The 21,261-nt window shown below is 38.1% G+C and overlaps 1 protein-coding gene across 7 annotated transcripts in view; it reads right to left on the reverse strand.

Annotated features, from left to right (window-relative positions):
* Positions 1-2,328: 2,328 nt before the first annotated feature.
* The window catches only part of CMC2 (C-X9-C motif containing 2), a 48,215-nt gene continuing 29,282 nt past the window's right edge, over positions 2,329-21,261 (reverse strand). For all 7 annotated transcript variants that reach the window (XM_084644918.1, XM_084644919.1, XM_084644916.1 and 4 more), the window contains 2 exons: positions 10,851-10,922; positions 2,329-2,776 (listed from right to left, as the gene is read on the reverse strand). In XM_084644918.1, coding sequence (XP_084501044.1) covers positions 2,690-2,776; positions 10,851-10,922 — 159 coding nt within the window. In that variant the 3' untranslated portion in view covers positions 2,329-2,689. The remainder of the gene's footprint in view (positions 2,777-10,850; positions 10,923-21,261) is intronic.

Below are 21,261 nucleotides of genomic sequence, written 5' to 3' on the forward strand. Positions count from 1 at the left end.
AAATAACCGTATCAAGATGGCTCTGGAGAAGTAATTAGTTCTGCATTTTGCATATTTAATCAAAATCAACAAAATGATCTTGCCCCATGTTGTCACGGGTGAAGGTCAAGCCTACTTTTCATCATGTTTTTATACAAATGCAAGTGTCTTCATGGCAAATATATGGCTCATAATTTCTGGGATTAAAGGCAAACAGTTAAACTACCAGTTTCACACAACCAAAAGAGCACTTCTGATCTTTCAGCATATTAGTGTTATGTTGAGAACTAGATTGTGTTTTGGAAAGCAACGGGGGGGCGCTTTTATTCAGTTTCATAAACAGGAAATATTTTATAGTTTAATTATTTGTTAGTGATTGTAATACATTAGCCCCTATGAGACATACCCAGCTTCTCACAGTGTATTCAGCTACTTTTCCCTGAGCCAAAAAGCAAATTACCAGATTATAGGTGCTTAAATACTGTACTGGGGATGAATTTTGTGAAACCATCAGCGTGATCGTTTCTAGGTAATGAATCCTCGAAAAAATCCTTCTGCACAGTTACATCTTTGAAATGTAGCATGTTTTTAATCTAGTGATTTAAAAACAAAACAAAAAAGCCCGCACCTTCCTGCCGGTTAGAACCATAGGTCTGTCTCAGGCTTTGAAGCCCTAGAAGTATTGTTGACTTTTCAAAGAATAATTTTAAAGCAAGTGCAGTTTTCAGCCTAAATTTAGCAAAAGTATTTTTTCAACCAATTATAATTTTGAGTCACAGCAACATGGCTTTTGGGGGTTGGTGTGAGTTTACAGACCCTTTAAGGTGTTGGCTTAACAGTCCATCTGCCACACAAGAAGTTCAGTTGGGCAACATTCCCTGCACTGTCCATTGAACACCTAATCGTGCTAACCCCTCTTGAAGTGAGGCAATAGTTCAGGCTCCATGAACAGTCACACTTTTCTATATATTCAGTGGCTAGTAGCTTTTGTGATGGGAATGCTTATCTACTGGGAACTTGACAGAGCAATCTGATCATTTACTCTTCGCACCCTGAACAGGATTTGAAATGCAACTTGCAGGTGACATGCTCCACATTAGTTACAAATAATCAGCAATTCTAATGAGAAAAACTGCCAGAAATAATTGGTATAGCATCTTATTTCCAGTGGACATCAATAAAATTGAGTGCATAATTTAGATTTATAATTCTGAAATCCATTAACTGTCCAGACAGATAACACTTGTATTTAAATGAAGTGGGTTATGTTTTTTCTTTAAATAAAGAGGAACACTTCAAGTCAGTCAGATTTTGCTATCCCATTTTCTCCCTCAATCCTATCTATGTATTCCACACAATTTTGAATGAACACTGAATTTCATACTAGTCTACAGCATATGTACTGTCAAATGTCCTTTTAAAATGCAGAGGTGCCAACATTAAACAATACTAGACTATTGAAGGCATTTCATTAAAGTGGCGCAGAGTTTTACCAAACTCTATAAATAACACATCAGAAACACTTACATTATAAAGATTTATAATTATAATATGCATAATTTCTAACTTTTCAGCTGCATATTTTAGCATTTTTTCATACTCCTTTAATCATTCCTAGGGTGTGCACCAAATAATGCTAAATATTTTATGTACATCTTTTTCTCAAGAATGTCACCTGATTTTCATGAAGTTGGCTCAGAATCAAGGGGCCTAAAAATTCATGTCCAACTGTGTACCATGTCTGTGTACGCTATTACCACTACTGCCTGGAGAAAGAGGACATGGATTTCAGGCACACTTAGAGTGTAAGAAATTAAACCAAAAGCATTTGTAGGATTTATAAATTTTATTTACACATGGGCCAAGGCTTCTAGGGCCCCATACGGCAGGACCCAAGGATTGGTATGTAACCTTTATCCTCCACAAACAGCCTACCAGCATGCAGGTCACATCCTGAGGGTCTGTGTATAGCTGCAGCCTGCCAGCCACACATCGGTCACACTGTGGTTTTCCTCAGGCTTAGTCACCACTTGCAGGGTGACCCCAACACATTCCAGTCCCAGATTTCCCCCCAAAACGTGCATTCTGCGCTGTCTAGCCCTCTCCTGGGCAGTCCAGATATATTAGGTCCATTGTCCCTCTAAGGGAACCAATATACAACAGTTTGCTACCCAAAATGGAGTTACCCAGACACAGTTCACAACACTGGATTAGTTTTGATTAAAGAATAAAACAAATAGTTTTTTCTCCTGACTTTCTCAAGCTGACTTGTTTTTTAAAAGGTAGAGAAAAAACACTTGAGACATACACTGTACATGAATAACATTAAAAAGATGATGAAACCTCAGGTTAAGATTTTTTGTCCAGTTTATTTTACTTAAAGGTCCCAGCTTATAACTTGTCTTGTATTAGGAGTCCAACAACAGAACATGCTTATTTTTTTATTTAACCCTGTTTTCCTCTCAACTATAAGTATTGTTTGCACTATGGCAACCCTAGAAATATCAGTTATATTCCACTAAATCTCTCGCCAAACAATTAAAGTATCTTGTCAGCAATAAGTGTAAACTTCAGCAATTTTTATTACAAACATTAGCAGTTGAGTAAATAGCTTTTTATATCCAAGTGCATAGAAGCCAAAACAAGATATGTTCCTTCAGCTTTCAGCCAAATGTCCATATGATGTATAGCTATCCAGCTGCAACATTGGTCAGCTCTCAGAGTGTTTTGAAGCATTAGTGAGCCTCTGCCGCATCTCTTCAGCATGTGCCCTGCTCTTGGCTCGGTTTTCTTGGTACTGGAAAACAAGGAAATAAATTAATAATAAATAAATGATGTCACTGAATTTAAAATGCAGTACAAGTTTATCACTTGCAAGAAAACAAATGTTTTTGCTTGACAAATTATTAGGGCTGTCAAGTTATTAAAAAAATTAATTGAGCGATTAATTGCACAGTTAAACAACAACAGAATACCATTTATTTAAATATTTTTGGATGTTTTCTACATTTTCAAATATATTGATTTCAATTACAACACAGAATACAAAGTGTACAGTGCTCACTTTGTATTTATTCTTGATTACAAGTATTTGCACTGTAAAAAAATAGTATTTTTCAATTCACCTAATACAAGTACTGTAGTGCAATCTCTATATCATGAAAGTTGAACAAATGTAGAATTATGTACTAAAAACCGCATTCAAAAATAAAACAATGTAAAATTTTAGATCCTGCAAGTCCACTCAGTCCAACTTCTTGTTTGCGCAAACAAGTTGCAGCAGATAACGCTGCCCGCTTCTTGTTTACAATGTCACCTGAAAGAGAGAACAGGCATTCGCATGGCACTGTTACAGCCAGCGTCGCAAGATATTTACATGCCAGATGCGGTAAAGATTTGTATGTCCCTTCATGCTTCAACCACCATTCCAGGAGACATGCGTCCATGCTGATGATGGGTTCTGCTCGATAACAATCCAAAGCAGTGTGGACCGACGCATGTTCATTTCATTATCTGAGTCAGATGCCACCAGCAGAAGGTTGATTTTCTTTTTTGGTGGTTTGGGATCTGTACTTTCCACATCGGAGTGTTGCTCTTCTAAAACTTCTGAAAGCATGCTCCACACCTCATCCCTCTCAGATTTTGGAAGGCACTTCAGATTCTTAAACCTTGAGTCGAGTTCTGTAGCTATCTTTAGAAATCTCACATTGGTACCTTCTTTGTGTTTTGTCAAATCTGCAGGGAGTGTTCTTAAAATGAACACCATGTGCTGCTATAAAATACTATTGCTTTTATCAGTTTACAGTGCAAATATCTGTAATAAAAAATACATTTTTATTTCAATTACAACACAGAATACAATATAAATGAAAATGTAGAAAAACATCCAAAATATTTAATAAATTTCAATTGGTATTCTATTGTTTAATAGAGCAATTAAAACTGTGATTAACTGATTATTTTTAATCGCGATTAATTTTTTTTAGTAATTGTGTGAGTTAACTGTGATTAATCGACAGCCCTACAAATTATGTTTGCATTGACAAAATTATTTTCATTATTTCATGTTTTTATTGACTCATTTTCTTTAAAATTAACAAAGGGTCTGTTTCATAAAAAAGAGCATTTTTTCGGTCTGAAATGAGTACAAAAACTGAATAACAATTCTAGTAAGAGTACAGCATACTTGCTTATGGGGAAAACTTATCTACCAAGCCAACTCATGGATGAGAAATATAGCTATCTTTGGATCATGAAGATACGTAAAGAGGTGCACCTGTGTAGAATGTAAGCACCATGCCATGGCACTGCTCTAGAAAATTCCTCCCTAATGCTAAGATGTCCAGGATGGCTCCTCTACTTTCTGCATTTACATGAAGTTGTCCTCTTTGTAACGTAAGTATCTGTGATCCACGCATATCTGCATTTCTAAACCAAAAAGATAAGAGAGCTTTATGCTCCTACTGGTATATTTTGTCAGACAGACGATGGTTATAAATTAGGCTTGGAAAGATTAGATTTTTATTGGTAACTGTCGGGAAACATCCATTTCACCACACAAACAGGTTGATGAAAAAAATTATTTTCACTGATAACTGAAATTTAGAGATAGGCAAAGTAACAAAAATACTGTTGGAGCACTTAGTCTGATTTTAAAATATTTACTTTTTATATCTGGACATGTGATTATGACAATTTGTGTTTTGTTATAAAGCTTTAACTTTTTGAATCTCAAACTATATTGTCATTAAATAATTATTGTCTGACCCCACCTCAATTTCCTGCAACTGAAAGTTTAAGTCGAATAGAAAAAAATGCTTAAAAATAAACATTGTTATGATCTTCCAAAATTATTAAAAACAATCTAATTCCACCTAGCCTAGTTATAATGTTCCTTTAGCAGCCCAATGGCTGTGCAACACATTCCCTCACAGCATTTTGGACATTAACAGGAGCCAGCCTGCTAGAACACGCTATATTAACAGAACCTCCCCATAATGACATCTAAAGCCTGGTTTTCAGCTTAAAGGATCCAATGATCATGACCAGATGCCTGACAATGTCCCGTTCCAAAAAATCAAATTGGAATAACCCCATGAAGTTTATGAAGTCTGGAACAAATGCACAAGAGATTTGGTCATCTTCAGTGTCTTGGATGACCACAACAGATAGTCTTGGTAACTAACATCAGAACTGGCAAGAGCTCAGTAAGCTCAGGTAGGAACTTGTAGCCTACACGTAATTCAAATTTCATTTTATTCCAGAACATTCATTCACATTTAAATAAATCCCAGACATGTCTGATGATATGGCACAAGTAAGACCACACCTAGAACACTGTGTACATTTCTGGATACCCCAGCGCACAAAGATTTGATACATTTCAGGAAAGAACATCATCATCAAAAGATTGGGGGGTTGGGACAGTAGTGGCAAGGCATTAGATATAATTTCTTCATAAATCAAAACAGCATCATTTAGCACAATTACAAAACCAAGTAAAAGTGATAGTTCTCTGAATATCTGAAAAGTATGAACACCAAAAAGGGGGAAATTAATTAGGATGACTAAAGGAGCATAGTAGAAAGAAAGTGAACAAAGGAAACTTTCCCTTATTCAGCCCACACTTTCTTAACAGGTACTCAAAGGTCTCAATAGAGAAAGACTCAACTGTGCAATAGTCTGCCAAAGAAGTGATGAAAACACTTTCACTTGAGGGATTTCATACTAGATTAGACAATGTACTGACAAATATACTTTTGGGGACAGTCTTCAGCATTAATAGGAGTCTGGACAACTTGACTTAGGTCTTTTCCATCACAGTTTGGGCCCAATTGTAGAAAACAATTTTTATTTTCATGTTAAATTTTGAAAAATGCAGTCTCTGTTAAGCAATTGCCTGTATCTGCAAAGCTTTTCTAACTTTCAAAGAGTAACAAATTGTTTTCTGCTACAGGAATTTCCATACAGCTGTAAGTCTAAGTATTGCCAGTTTTGTGTTATACATTTTAAAAGCATATCCACAGAGGGTTACTGACTACCAATACCTAATTAGAAAGTGCTTATAGTAAAATGTTTTTTATATTTCTTAAACTCAGCCCTGGTCTACACTAGACAATTAGGTCATTCTAGCAACATTGGTCAGGGCTGTGAATAATCCGCACCTTCCCGAGCTATGTAGTTAAGCTGACCTAAGTCCTTGTGTAGACAGCACTAGGTCACTAGAGGAATTCTTCCAATTGACCTAGCTACTGCTCTTGGGGAGGTGGATGTCCTACGCCGACGGGAGAATCCTTCCCGTTGGCATAGGAAGTGTCTGCATTGATGTGCTACAACACCACAGCTATGCCGCTGTAGTGTTTTAAATGTAGACAAGCCCTCAGACAACAGTGAAAATCAGTGCAGCTAAAAGCCACTATACAAGTTATTCAAGTCTGCAGTTACTGAATATTTTTGTTAGTGAAAATAAACTATGCGCAAAGATCTCGTCTAAAGGCCCTATCTAAGGAACTCTGTACACCTCATAGCTCCTGCGTGGCATGACACATTAGTTCTCTTCCCAATATTAAATCGGATATCTTTAAAAAAAAGACATTGATGACATATTTGCTATGGATTTCGTATCATAGGCAACAGCTACTTTTCACCTAAAGGAAAGCACAAGTGTGATATTTAAACAAATTTCTCTTCCAATATAAACACACACTGGGTATCAAGGGCCAATAAAAAAATATATAATTTTCTTTGGATGCAGTCCTTAGGAAGAAGGATCCTCCCAGAATTTGCCTCCACAACTAGTACTGCAGCAATACGTCTCAACAACAAAAGCATTTTGGTTTGCCCCAAAATAAGATTTTGATTAAAGTGAAGTGCATTTATAACAACACAAAACATCACACTGACTTAGATAATATTACATGCAAGTGATATTTGAACAGTTTCAAATCACTTCATACATGATTTCTCCTTGTGTAAGAAGTATATTCCACTCACAAACGTCAAGGGACTAAAACAGCTTCCTAAATGAACTAAGCCTAGTACCAGAAGAGTTACATTTTAAAAAGCCAACAATGTTTGAGTTAATTTGAAAGATTTTGAAAATAGAAAAATGGGCCTACTTTATGACAGAACATTGCTTTTTACACCTGGCTACCACCGAGGAAATCATGGACCCGGACCTCATTTGAAATCAACAAAACTCCAACCCCTCTCCAATACTAAAGAAAACTATGGCAAATACTATTCCCTCACCTCAAGTACATACATCTTTATAGCATATTGTTTATATTGAGCTTCCCATCATTTTATGTTAGTTGTATTTTTGCTTGAGAAGAGAAGCTTTGTTCTTAAAGTACATTGTTCCTGTTACTATATGCTTATGATTCATGTTGATAAGACAAGAAAAAAAAATACTATTCTCTGGTATAGTACTTAGATTCTGCTGGTTCTAAAGTACATACTCATTCACAAATTGGCTTTTTTTTTGTTTTTTTCCCCCCATGTATATTCACAATAGTCATTTCAAATAAGATATTTTGAAATTGCTAACTGATTACACCAGCAAGCCTTTGACCCTTTCAGGGTGCTACAGTTACACTATTATATCACTGTAGCCATAATTTAAGAGAGCAGATACTTCACAGCCTTTTTTCTTTCAATGGAAGAAAAAATTAGAATTGTACTGGAAAATTGGTAAATTATAGACCTCAGTTGACCTGTGTGTAACCTCTACATTGCAATGCCTCTTGACATACCTTTAATCCGGCCAATTCAATTGTATGTGGGTATCAAAGGGATGTTAAATTGGCTGGGAGACATAAGCCCATTCACCGATGTTGATAAAAAATCAAGGAAAATGTTGTTTGAATGTTTACATCTGTCTATATCCTATACTCAATTAGCCTTAAGATCAAAGATGGATATACACTGCATGGAACTATTGACTATTTCTTGTATTGTCCTCACTTATCTGTCCATGTTTTAATGAATGGCCAGCAATTGCCTAATGTAAATCGGTATAACTGAACTATTTGTGTATGCATGAGAAGTAGGTAGTTAACTTCATACCAAAGGTCTTTGGTTTAACAATGGAGACTCACAAACTGTCTGCATTACCTATTCTTCGTCAGAGAAAAACCCATGCTGTGGCAGTAACCCTCACTGAGCTACTTTCAGCTACAAATACTGGACCATTGGAACAATCCAGCTATCTTTGATTCATTTCTGGACTGCTTGAACTCTGGCAGGGAGAGTTCTAAGCATATGGACAGAGATTCCTGGAATTGATTTTTGGGAAGCCCTAAGGACTTATGAAAAGGATTTTAAACAACTCTATATCTATGCTTTAATCTCTTTAATAACTCAACTGATTAAGAAATCTTTGGTTAGTTTACCAAGGAGTGGCTAACAGCTGTTTCTGGTGAGATCCTAAAGTATCCAGTGACTTGGGGTGAGGGACTGGTCTTTTGGGACTAGAAGAACCCAATGTGTGGTGTTTTTTGGGTTTAATAACCTTACATCATACAGTCCAGGTTGTCTGGATGACGATAAGGGGCTGGAATGCTAAGGAGCCTGTATGTGACTCCGTGGTAAAACTAATATAGTGATCCAGGGATACACTTTTGTTACTGGCTTGGTAAAATCTAACTGTAGAATATACCACCAGTTTGGGTGTGTCTGTCCTGTTTTCTGACAGCTTGTCCTGAGTTTGGCATTCTTAGCTGTGACCCACTCTAGGCCCATGACAATATCTATTCTTATTTTTCAGTTTTATTTCACTGAGTTTGTATTATAGTTTGAGAAGGTTTTCTAAAGCATGCCATTAGAGTTCAAGTAGATGAAGTGGCATTCTCACAGATTGATAATGTAGGGCAAGCTATTCCGGCTGTTCAGCATTTGGCTTTTCAAAGCCACATTTTCAGAACATGGCCACTAACTTAGCACATACAACTCTGCGTTTGCACAATTCTGCATTCTATCATTTGACACACACAAATTCTGAATATTCCAGTTCTCTCATCCAGGCATAACATTACAAGTGTAAAGATCAGAGTGGATCCTGTTGTGATACCTGGGCCTACAAATTTACCCTAATTGTAAGCTCAAGTGTAAAGAGTATATGAAAGTTCATAAATGTTACAATAACTTATAACAACAAATGTTAATAGAAAGTAAGTCAAGTAGCTTTCAATAATGAATGTTATAAGCAGATGCAAGGGAACCAGACAAAGACTAAATTAATCTAAACAAAAAAATGACCCCAAATTTGGATCACAAGCCTACCCTGCATCTCCATGAGGTATGCCAAGTTTCAAAGCTAGCTGAGTAACCATGCAGGTTTTGGAGCACTTAGACTCATCCTTTAAACAGAAAGAGCTTCTCAACCCTGACTACCAGAGAGTTGGTGCTCCACTATGATTATTAACTAAACTTTTTCATTTTTCTTTTATCTGCAGTACAGTATTGTAATGAGCAGAGTCCTGAGCAGGAATGTTATACCTATAGGAATCACTTAAGGCCCAATTCTGCGACTCACTGAATAGTTCCCTGAAGCTAATAACTCATGTTAAGTCGTGCTCAACAGACAGAACTTGGTCGTTACTGTTTCATGTTGTATAATGCACAAATAGGTATCCTATGAAAAGCAAATCCCAACGAAACTGGCTTTATTTTTATTTTTTTTTTAAACAGGAACAATCTGTGAATTGTTAATCAGTTTCTGTTTGGAAGCATTTTATTTTGTTAGAGATGCGTGGGGGAGAGGGGTAAGGTATTACATATCTACCTACTTTTGGATCTCTAGAAAAGGCTCCTGCCTTTGGTTTAAAAAAAAAAAAAACAACATCGGAGTGGAAGAGGCACTATTTCTTTTGAACATGTCGTCACAATGACTTCTGTTTTCGTGTGCATGAGAGCTGCATTAACATTTCTGCTGAAGAGCGACCAATGTACTGTCAAGCTTAAAAACACTTACAAAGCAAGCAACAGTGCAACTGCCAAACAAGAGTGTTAATGAAAGAGACCTTTCTGGGTGATATACGGAATGGAAAAAAGTACTATAATTATTTGTAAAAAGAAAAGGAGTACTTGTGGCACCTTAGAGACTAACCAATTTATTTGAGTATGAGCTTTCGTGAGCTACAGCTCACTTCATCGGATGCATCCGATGAAGTGAGCTGTAGCTCACGAAAGCTCATGCTCAAATAAATTGGTTAGTCTCTAAGGTGCCACAAGTACTCCTTTTCTTTTTGCGAATACAGACTAACACGGCTGTTACTCTGAAACCTATAATTATTTGTGAATCAAAAAGTACATAATTTACTTCTAGGCTATTTAACAGTGCTGCTAACCCAAAGTAAGGGTAGCAAGATAGCAAACAGATAATTACTGATTCAATTTTATGGAAGAATGAATAATATTCTAAACTTTAAAAAAATTACTTACTGGTGATTTTAACCAGTGCTTTATATAATATCAGAGTCTACATTTAACTGAAAAAGTATCCAAGTTAGGCCACTATCCTGCAACTGGATCCACAAAGGTGGACATCTATGCCCTTATGGCACTCTGTTGGCTTCAGCAGCAGTCTGCGCAAGCTCAGAGGTCTGTCCACAGGGATCCATTTTCAGGATTGGAGCCTACTACTGATTACAGAAATAAGACTCCTGGCAGAGGACTTTGATTTGGTATCTTTGCACAGATGGGTCCTAGCCTGGTCTCTCACTTTGCACATACTATTTTCCATGCACAGACCTTTGTCACAACAAATTGTATACTAGATAAAAAGGACACAACTGCACTGTTGCTATCCACTTTAATATAACCTTTGAAAACTTTAAGTATTTCAGTTACACTTTAAGTTAGTACCTTACCTCCTTCTTTAAGCATTTCCGCATCTCACGGTCAAGGTCATTGCAGTGGCCAAAAAATCTCAAAAAGTTGTGCTAAGTATTTATGGGAGAGAAAACACAATTTGCCATGTTATATAATTCAAAGTTTCTGCTTGAAAAGCATTACAGCTTCTTAGAAATTTATTTGTAGCTTATATTGTGTTCTATTCTTCCTTTCACTTCCTCTCTTGTAGAAAAGTCGTTTTGTAATGGATTTGATTTTTTTTTTTAAGGTGTGCTGAGTTTCAAGAGAATTTACTCTATCTAAAAATCAGAGCTACTTCTTTGGAAGTGTTGTTACTCTGTTAGGGCCCAAACTTTGGTGGTGCTTACCCTTCTATTTACTTTACTGGGAGTTGTACAACATGCGTTAGAAGGCACTCAACACATTTCAGGATCAGACTCTTAAATAAGATATACAAATTGAAGTCAGATGCATGGCTCATTGGCAACATATTTAAAGCATGTACTTATTAACTTGAAGGCCAATTCTGTAATCTTTACTCACCAAACAGTATAGCTAATTTCAGTGGAACTGCTCGTGTGTGTAAAAGTCTCTGGAACAGATTCTTCCGACTAGAGACGGTTGCAACCATTGCGGAGGGGATGTGCTCAATCCCCAGGATAAGGCACAGTGTACACTGCTTCTCCTTCATAGCTCTAAGAAGTGTAAATCCAGAACTACAGTTTCAGATTAAACTGCATACCATCCTGACCACATAAGAGTGTGCTGCTTGTCCAAAATATCTGCAGCTGCTATACAGAGGGAGACTGGTACTACAGAAGTGGCCATAACCCAAAAGAGAAGAGAAGGTAAGCCCCTCCAACCTACCGTTCAGATCAGCCCTAATTTCCCATTTCATCAAGCCCATGACTTGAGACTGCATTCTCTCTGGTTAGGAGTCAAATCACGGCAATTTCTGAGGCTTCATATATATTTAAATCTTATCTCATTTCAAAGATACTAATGGGGAAACTATGGCCATTGTTCCGATTGGCTGTCTATAGCTATCTTCCCCAAGTAAGTCAAGTGTCTGCCATGAAAGTAAGGCACCTAAAAGAAAACACTTTTTGAAGCAATGTCACATCAGCCAAAGAGCATTGTCCAAAAATATGCCCACAACTCCTAAAAGTGCCATTTTCACAGAATGATAATCAAGATGACAGTACCAAGTGGTTTGGCAGTAGAATGCTACATAAGACATCCAAATTACGCAAAAACCTATAAAAACTCAGATTCAAAAATACTTGCAGCTATAGGCTGGACTGAGTCTGCTTGGTCCACCGTGTGCAGAACACATCAGTAGCAAAATAGAATGTGAAGCAGGAAACAGAGTACAAAGAGGGTTTGGTACACAGGGATGGCTCTAAAAAAAAAAAAAAAAAAAAAAAAAAGACTGGTCTTTCCTGTAACTCCCTTTTTACCCCAGCTTCCTTACCCATGCCATTCAATATGGAGGTGCTATAAGGAGCACAGAAACTGAAAAAGTATGGCGAAGTCCATGGTATTTTAATGAAGAGCAATACATCTCTGCTAAAGTTTAGTATGCATATATTAGCCTGTATGTGAGTGGTATATAGAGACCATGTTAAATGTTAGTATAAATCATGTTAGTAATTAGTTTTACAAAAATCAGCTTCTATGAAGAAAAAATTTTGACTGTTGGACTCTAGGCTATTTAAAATAGAAACCAGACACTTGCTTCTCATTTAAATTGTACCAAATACTTTTATTTGCATTCCTGTGATTTATAAGCAAACATATGATTTATACATATGTGGGGTGGGATACCATTAATGCGTGCGTTAAATTTCAGCCAGAGTTACAAATTTCAGAGTTATAGACTCCTGGGAATAGGAGGGGGTAATGAAGATGCTGACAGACACTTCACTGTAGCAGTGCTATAGTTAATTAGTTTATACCTGTGTATTTAATAGGAGGACATCAGATGACACCACATGCAGCAATTGCATGTGATAAGCCCTCACTCTCCCCAATTTGTACTCTACTACAAGCAAATCATGTTTAAAAAGAACGTTTTCATTTTTAACTAGTACAGACTTTGTTTAATTCGTAACAGAATATACCCTATATTTGCACTTTGATTTTTATGTGAGCTCTCATACCAGGCTTACGCCATTCTTCCCAAGGTGCACTGCTGCAAACTATTATTCAACATGAATATTCTGCAGAGCATTTAAGATGCAGTAGTTCACTCACACTGTCACCTAAAGTCTCTTCCTTTCATATAAACATTTGGTTCACAGGGTTTCCAACTAAGAAATTTAGTTGACAGACAGAATTAATTCAATAAATTTGGAATGATAACATTTCCACAGAGCCTTATTTAGCGGGAGGGAAGGAATTTGGAAATAATTCACATAAGTGTGTTATGTTACAATACCATCCACCCCATATATCCATGACATAATCCCTTTAGCAAAAGGAATTCTCTTTCTTGTGAATCACATGAACATGCCAATAGCCAACCCTCCCTGAATCCGTCCGCCCTGCAAATTGTTTAAGTAAAATATGAATGGGGAGGAAATGATATCCTGTTTGTGTCTGACTATCACAAGTGAACACCTCCACACACAAATGGTAAGAAAATTCATAGGTCATGACTGCAATTGTTACCCTTAACTCGACACCTTTATGTTTAGAACTGGACACTACAGTTTACCTCACCAGTATAAAATACCACAACAGCAAGCAACTCATCACACAGTATAAAAGGGCCAATATTTAGCACATAAATTAAGCCTTCGTAGGGATGTAAATTTGTTTTAGCATGGTAGTGCGATATTATAGTACCAAATAGTTGTTTACAGTATGTCAAAAATAGACAATATTTTACAAGTACAAAAATGTTATAGATTTACATTTATATTTAGATACAGTGCATCATCCAAGTGCAAACGTGTGCTTACTGTATATATGTACATACATGGACACCAATTATCTCCCAGAGGCTTTTGTCTTCCTGAATTAGAAGAATTCAAAATTCATTTTTTAAAGTAAATATTACACTCCTCTGGCTAGTCTTTTAGTGTTAGCAACCATTTTTTCCAGTATGGGAAAGAGCTAAATTATTTCTAGTGAAGTAGCACAGAAATATTTCCATGCAGACACACTGATTGTCAAAGTTTCAGCCCAAATGTTTTACAACTTCTGTACAACCATACGTGCCCATTTAGAAATCCAAGCATCTATTTTGCAGTTAGCACATTTTAAGTGTGAAACAAAAAAAGGCTTTGAAAAAAACAAAAAACAAATACTGTTCAACTATTAACCACTGTAGATTTTTTGACATGGTACAAAACATATTACAAAACTTCAGTACAGATTCATATTTTTGTATGTCTGTACATACTTTTGATTGAAACACATTAATACAGTACATCCTCACTTAAAGTCATCCTGGTTAACATTGTTTCGTGGCTGATCTATTAGAGAACATGCTCATTTAAAGTTGCGCAATGCTCCCTTATAACGTTGTTTGGCAGCCGCCTGCTTTGTCCACTGCTTGCAGAAAGAGCAGCCCATTAGAGCTAGCTGGTGGGGACTTGGAACCAGGGTGGACCGGCAGCCCCCCATCAGCTCCCCACTCTCCTAAGTTCTCTGTGCAGCAGCTTCCCAGCAGGCTATCAATTGCCAGGCAGTTCAGCTGTCCCACCCCCGCACTGCTGTGTGCTGCTCCTGCCCTCTGCCTTGGAGCTGCTCCTGGGAGCCTCCTGTTTGCTGTGCAAGGGGTTGGGGGAAGAGGAGTGCTGATGTCAGGCTGTCCCCACCCCACTCCTGTACCTCATCTCGACAGAGCTGGGGCAGAAGGGGGCGGGAGAAACATGACAGGGCTCAGGAGGGAGGGAGCTTGCTGACAGCAGCTGCTGTCTCAACTTGCTGATCTACTTAAAAAGGCAGTGTACTTAGGTGTCAGCATACTTAAAGGGGCAATGCGCGTCTCTCACACATTGCGTGTATCTCTGTCTCTCTCTGCCATGCTGTCTCCCCTCCCTCCATTCCTGCTGCCTTGTAGAGTGTGAGGCTAACTAACAACGTGTTAACCCTTGAAGGCTCAGCTGAATGCTAGTTCATCATTTAGCAGTAAAGCATTCCCTGGGAAATATCCCACCCTCTGACTCCATCACCTCAACCAAGCTTCACGATCATTGCTGTGTACAGTATTAAATGGTTTGCTTAAAACTTATACTGTGTGTGTGTCTTTTGTCTGGTAAAAAAAAATTTCCCTGGAACCTAACCCCCTCATTTACATTCATTCTTATGGGGAAACTGGATTTGCTTAACATCGTTTCGCTTAAAGTACCATTTTTCAGGAACATAACTACAACGTTAAGCGAGGAGTTACCGTATTAAAGGTAATCTCAGAATGTAGCAGTTGCAGCATATATCTCAGCCTTATTTAATTATAGCATGCAAGTGTGTGCTATGTGCCTCACAACACAGATAAAGATTGCATGATCCCTGCCTGGAGGAAGCTTACTAATTTCAGACACAATGCAACAAGGGGAGTTACAAGGCATAGAAAGAAGAACAGGGGTAACATCAATAAGATTATGTGCTTACTCAGTGAAGGCTAGTGTATAGCATGAAGGAATAACAAAGCTATTTTTAAACATATAACTAAGATATGGGACTTATTTTATTTCTTGTAGGCATCATACAAGGACTGAGTCTTCACGAGGGATTTTGGAGGAAAAATGGTAACAGCCTTATGGACCGGCTTGTGAAGTTCATTCTATTTGTTACTCCTGGGGGAATTCTACGCCAAAAAAATTTAAATTGTGCAAAATTCTACATATTTTGTCAAAACAACACAATATAATCACCCAGTTTCAATTATTTTGGTAATTTATTTCAAAATACCTGTCAACAAGTATGTCAACAATACAGACAACAGCAAAAAAGATTCTCCCAGGAGTAGAGAGTTAAAGAAACCCCTACAACAACTCAGTTCCAGTTGTGGGGTACTGCAGAGGGCAGTGTGGGGTCCCCAGAGCCCAGACACCTGCATTCCCATCCCCCAAGACCCCAGTTGCAGGGCACCCCCTGGCCCAGTCACCCACACCCCCTTCCCCTAGAGCCGAGCCACAGGGCACCCTCTGGCGCAGAAACCAACCCTTTTCCCCTTCCCCACAGAGCCCAGCTGTGGGACAGTCCCCAGACACCAGCCTCCCCTCCCCACAGATCCCAGCCATGGGGCAGCCCCCAGCCCAGGCACCAGCACTCACAGAGCCTTTAGGATCTCTCCAGGGGACATGGTGTGGTGCAGCCTTGCCCTTCCTCACCCTTTGCCAGTGCTGGTTGGGTCTCCCAAGCCCTCTCCCATCCCCGGAGAATGAGGACCAAAGAGCATACAGCCCTCAGCCCTGCCATGCTGGGTGCTCCACTCACTGCAAGCTGCATTCTACAGAGTCCTGCAGCCCCTAGTGGTGGCCAGAAATTCTGCAGGAAAAACAGGGAATTCTGCAACATTCTGCATTCTACAGAGGCGCAGAATTCTAACAGGAGTAAAAACGTGTGTAGAAGAGCAGCAAGAAAGTATGGAGACAGCTGTGTGAGAGAAGAGGACAAAATGGGCCCCAAAGCTGGCAACACTGGCAGAACACAAAGTGTGACAGCAGTATGTGAAGGCTGCAGTAGCTGAATCTAGTGCCTATCTAGACAAAGGCAGAGTAATCTGGGGGGAAACATTAAGAAAGAAAGACAAAGACAGAAAGAAAGCCATTTTAGCAAAAAATATTATTTCAATGGGAAAAATAAATAAAGCCAAAAAAAGATTAGAGGATGACTATTATCAGTCCTCTATGGGGGAGCACAATGAAAAAATGACCAGATAAAGTGAAACCAGTGAAGAAGAAACTGCATGCCACAAGATGTCTGGACATGTTCTCTCCACAACAAACTTCATGCTTTTTCAGATTCATCTCCCTTAGTACATGTTTCCATAGATCTAGTATGAATTATTAATGGAGAGCAAGACATTGATAGGAAATTGTACTCTGCTTCCGGATATTGCAAATAAAAAGGGGGGGAAATGACTAACATGAAGTCAGGATAAGAAAAATGTTTCATATGAAACTTCACAATTTCTTTTTAAGACTGCTTACCTGAATTATTCTTGTTTCACAAGTGAATCTTTTCAGGTAATAACAAGGAGTCCGGTGGCACCTTAAAGACTAACAGATTTATTTGAGCATAAGCTTTTGTGAGTAAAAATCCCACTTCTTCAGATACATGGAGTGAAAATTACAGATGCAGACAAATATACTGACACATGAAGAGAAGGGAGTTACCTCACAAGTGGAGAACCAGTGTTGACAGGGCCAAGATCTTTATTAAGCATTCTTAAAACTACAATACCCACCTGGGGAAATGAGGAAACAGATTGACAGAACAAGACGGGTACCCAGAAATCACCTACTACAGGACAGGCCCCACAAGGAAAATAACAGAACACCACTGGCCATCACTTACAGCCCCCAGCTAAAACCTCTCCAGCACATTATCAACAATCTACAACCTATCCTGGAAAACGATTCCCCACTCTCCCAGATCTTGGGAGACAGGCCTGTCCTCGCTTACAGACAGTCCCCCAACCTGAAGCAAATACTCACCAGCAACTACACACCATACCATAGATATACTAACCCAGGAACCAATCCCTGTAGCAAATCTCGTTGCCTACTCTGTCCCCATATCAACGCTAGCAACACCATCAGAGAACGCAACCAAATCAGCCACACCATCAGAGGCTCATTCACCTGCACGTCTACTAATGTTATATACGCTATCATGTGTCAGCAATGCCCCTCTGCCATGTACATTGGCCAAACCAGACAGTGCCTACGTAAAAGAATAAATGGACACAAATCGGACATCAGGAATGGTAACATACAAAAGCCAGTGGGAGAACACTTCAATCTTCCTGGACATTCTATAAGAGATTTGAAAGTAGCTATACTTGAACAAAAAAACTTCAGAAACAGACTTCAAAGAGAAACAACAGAACGAAAATTCATTTGCAAATTTCACACCATTAATTTGGGCTTGAATAGGGACTGGGAGTGACTGGTTCATTACAGAAGCAGCTTTGCCTCTCCTGGAATTGACACCTCCTCATCTATTGTTGGGAGTGATCTACATCTATCCTGATTGAATTGGCCCTGTCAACACTGGCTCTCCACTTGTGACGTAACTCCCTTCTCTTCATGTGTCAGTATATTTATGTCTGCATCTGTAATTTTCACTCCATGCATCTGAAGAAGTGGGGCTTTTACCCACGAAAGCTTATGCTCAAATAAATCTGTTAGTCTTTAAGGTGCCACCGGACTCCTTGTTGTTTTTGTGGATACAGTCTAACACGGCTACCCCCTGATATTTTTCAGGTAATGTGCACCTCACTTCAGTTTGAAAGATGTTATTGTACTCCCACAGTATTATTTTATACTATAGGTATGCTATATGCTCTGGAAATTTAGGAGTGAGAGCAAGCTAAAAAAGCAGAATTATTCTTTCCCCTCTCTTCCACTAGCAATCAAATTTATTTGTCAAATAAGACTGATCAAAGAACATATCTTGTTAACTTCTAAACATGTAAAGTTTCAGCTTCACTGTAATATGAAAAGGCTGTAGTCATAAATGACTAACTGTTTATTCAAAGAAAAGGAAGGGTTCCATTACAGCTGCAAGAGCGAGCTGGAGGTAAGTGTGTATGTATTCTACCAAATTAAAGCCAAGTTCGTTATCCATCTGCAGCGTAATCAGAAGGAAGTGACATGCTTCTCGCTGCAAATGCAAAAAGAGATCAAACAGTTGCACAAAGGGTGTGAGAGAGGCAACACCTCAACTCTCAGAAGTGAGACTATGCCTGCTGTATATGTGCACTTGAGATATTTCTTTTCTGGTGCAGCATCCTGCCAGGGACTTCATTTGGACAAACAGTAATGAATCCTAATCTTAAGATCTATAAGTATGCCATCTGCAAGCCCAGCTGAGAGACAGAACAGCAAGGGAAAGTTACAAAAATAGCAAGAGTGACAGGATGACAGACCTGAAGACAATGTGAAGAAACTCCCCTGAAAGTATATCATTTCACGTGGAGCCAACCCTTTATGGAAAGTTAGAGGAGAGTTTAGAATGTCTCAGACTGGACATGAAATTGATGAGAACAGATGAGGTAACTAGGAAGACATCAGATTTAGTCATCAAGTATAAAGATTTTGAAGTCAACTTATTTTTATAGATTCAGAGAATGATTGAGGAAATCTGAAATCCTGGCTTCATATTATGGAGTTAAAGAGCTTATCAGACCAAGCATGTACCATCAAATTAATGGATATTGCTGAGGAAGATGTGCAATAGAAAAGTAGGATATATTCTTTAGTCATAGATTTGCATGGAATTTGACTGTTACACCAGTTTAAAACTTTGGTCTTGGTCTCTCTTACAATTATTTATCAAACTTCAAGATACATTCAAAAGAAATGCATTGTCATGATAAGCTGAGATGGCTCTCAATCAAACCTTTACGTATCTTCTTTCATATACCATGGAGTCTTGTATTCGCTCTAGAGACTGATTACATTCATGACAACTTCTTGAATTCTGAGATTTTCCTTACGTTTTAAAGTATACTTTGTTGAGATGTTTTGGGATCCACTATATATATAAAATAAGTGGATTTTCAAGTTTAGTGAGACCTATTATATTTAAACTCCTTGAAGCTGAAGCACACCAATGGACATTGTGTAAGTGAAATTAAGTTCCAGCTTGAAAAGAAATTTTACTGCTTTAAATCTAGTTAACATGGAGTCTGCGATGAGAGTAAAACGCCATCTTTTTTATGGGTCAACTTATGGAAATTCAGTTTTTCCAGGACGGGTGTCACTCTCATAATAGTGAAGTGCTTGTAAAACCCTATGTTCTATAGCTGACAGTTGCAAGAAATACAGGCCTTTTTAAAGCTCTCACTTGGCACAACAATAGTTTATCTTTCAAAAGTGTCTAAGGTAACATTGCGCAAATAGCATGCTTGACAGCTTCTATCCAACAAATATGAACTTCGTACAGTAGACATGCTTCAGGTCAGCAATGAAATACATTAAACTGAGTTCTGTGCAGATGTTTAACCACACTGCCCAATTCAAGTTATCACTTTTAAGAGTATTGAATTCAGCTACATAGAAGCTTACGCTCATGGCAATTTAGTTAAGTAATGGCCAGAGTTTTCAGTGACTCAGACACTGAGGGTGAAGTCAGTGAAATATGAAATTCCAAAGTAAGATATTTCAATAAATTCTTTTAAAGTTTAGATAAAAACATCATTTCCTTATGACTGAACTGTCTGTGATAGACATTTTCTCTTCATAGCAGAAACTCAAGAGTGTGCAAACACCTCTCTTTTCATAGTTATGCACAAAGCTGAAAGAACCAATTAAGTCCTTCTTCACCCAAGGAGAAATTGTCTTTCAGTCAAACCAAGAACACATTCTGAAAAAAAATATAATCCTTTGCATCAATTTATTACCACTACTCTTAATCCTTTAGCACCTTAAATAGGCAATGAACCCGGGCAACTCACTGTTGCCAAGGAGTTCAAGTAGAAGAGCATATTCAAATCAAGTCCTTTCTAAAGCTAATAGACAGTTTTATTAGACATATTGTGCCAACCTATACAACATAAAATTATAAGAGGAAAGCAGAGTAACAATAATTCCAACAATGAAAGGAATAAAACAGGCTTCTCTGATCAAAGTTTATTCGCCAAATCAGTTTACACACCACTAGGCAGAACAAACCAAAGGGAACTAATTTTCTTCTCTGTCACCCATTTCACCGGCAATGCTATTTACAGTATTTTTTTAAGGTGATTACAAAATCCACACATTAGGATTCTGCAGTGTCTAAATAAAAATGTGTTTTGGTTTTACTTCTACTGTCCCATTAAACGTGAGCAGCTATCATTTTATTGGCAAAACTCCTTTGATATTGCTGCAGTTGATATGGAGAGGAACTTCCTAACATGGTTTTAGTTATTAGGTACCTGGTTAGAATCCTGCTTGCTTTTATTTAACTTGGCTGAGGAAAACTGTATGCCCATGCAACACCTCAGACTACCTAGATCATTTAGACTGCACAGACAAATGAGGCTGCAGAATTTGGAGAAAATACAGAGAATATACCCTGGACACTCCATTCCAATTTAAGAATTTGCAGCTATTCTAGGCAAGGCTCCCTCATAATAATTCAAGAATTTAGAGAGAGCACAAGAACAGAAGATTTAAACAGAGCATACTGTGGTCAAATAGTATTAAGTGAGAACTTGAGTAACAAATTCCAGTGGACTAGGACTTTAAATTGATGAGCAGTGAC

The sequence above is a fragment of the Lepidochelys olivacea genome (genome assembly GCF_965140295.1).
Source record: "Lepidochelys olivacea isolate rLepOli2 genome assembly, chromosome: 12".
In the NCBI taxonomy this organism is placed as follows: domain Eukaryota; kingdom Metazoa; phylum Chordata; order Testudines; family Cheloniidae; genus Lepidochelys; species Lepidochelys olivacea.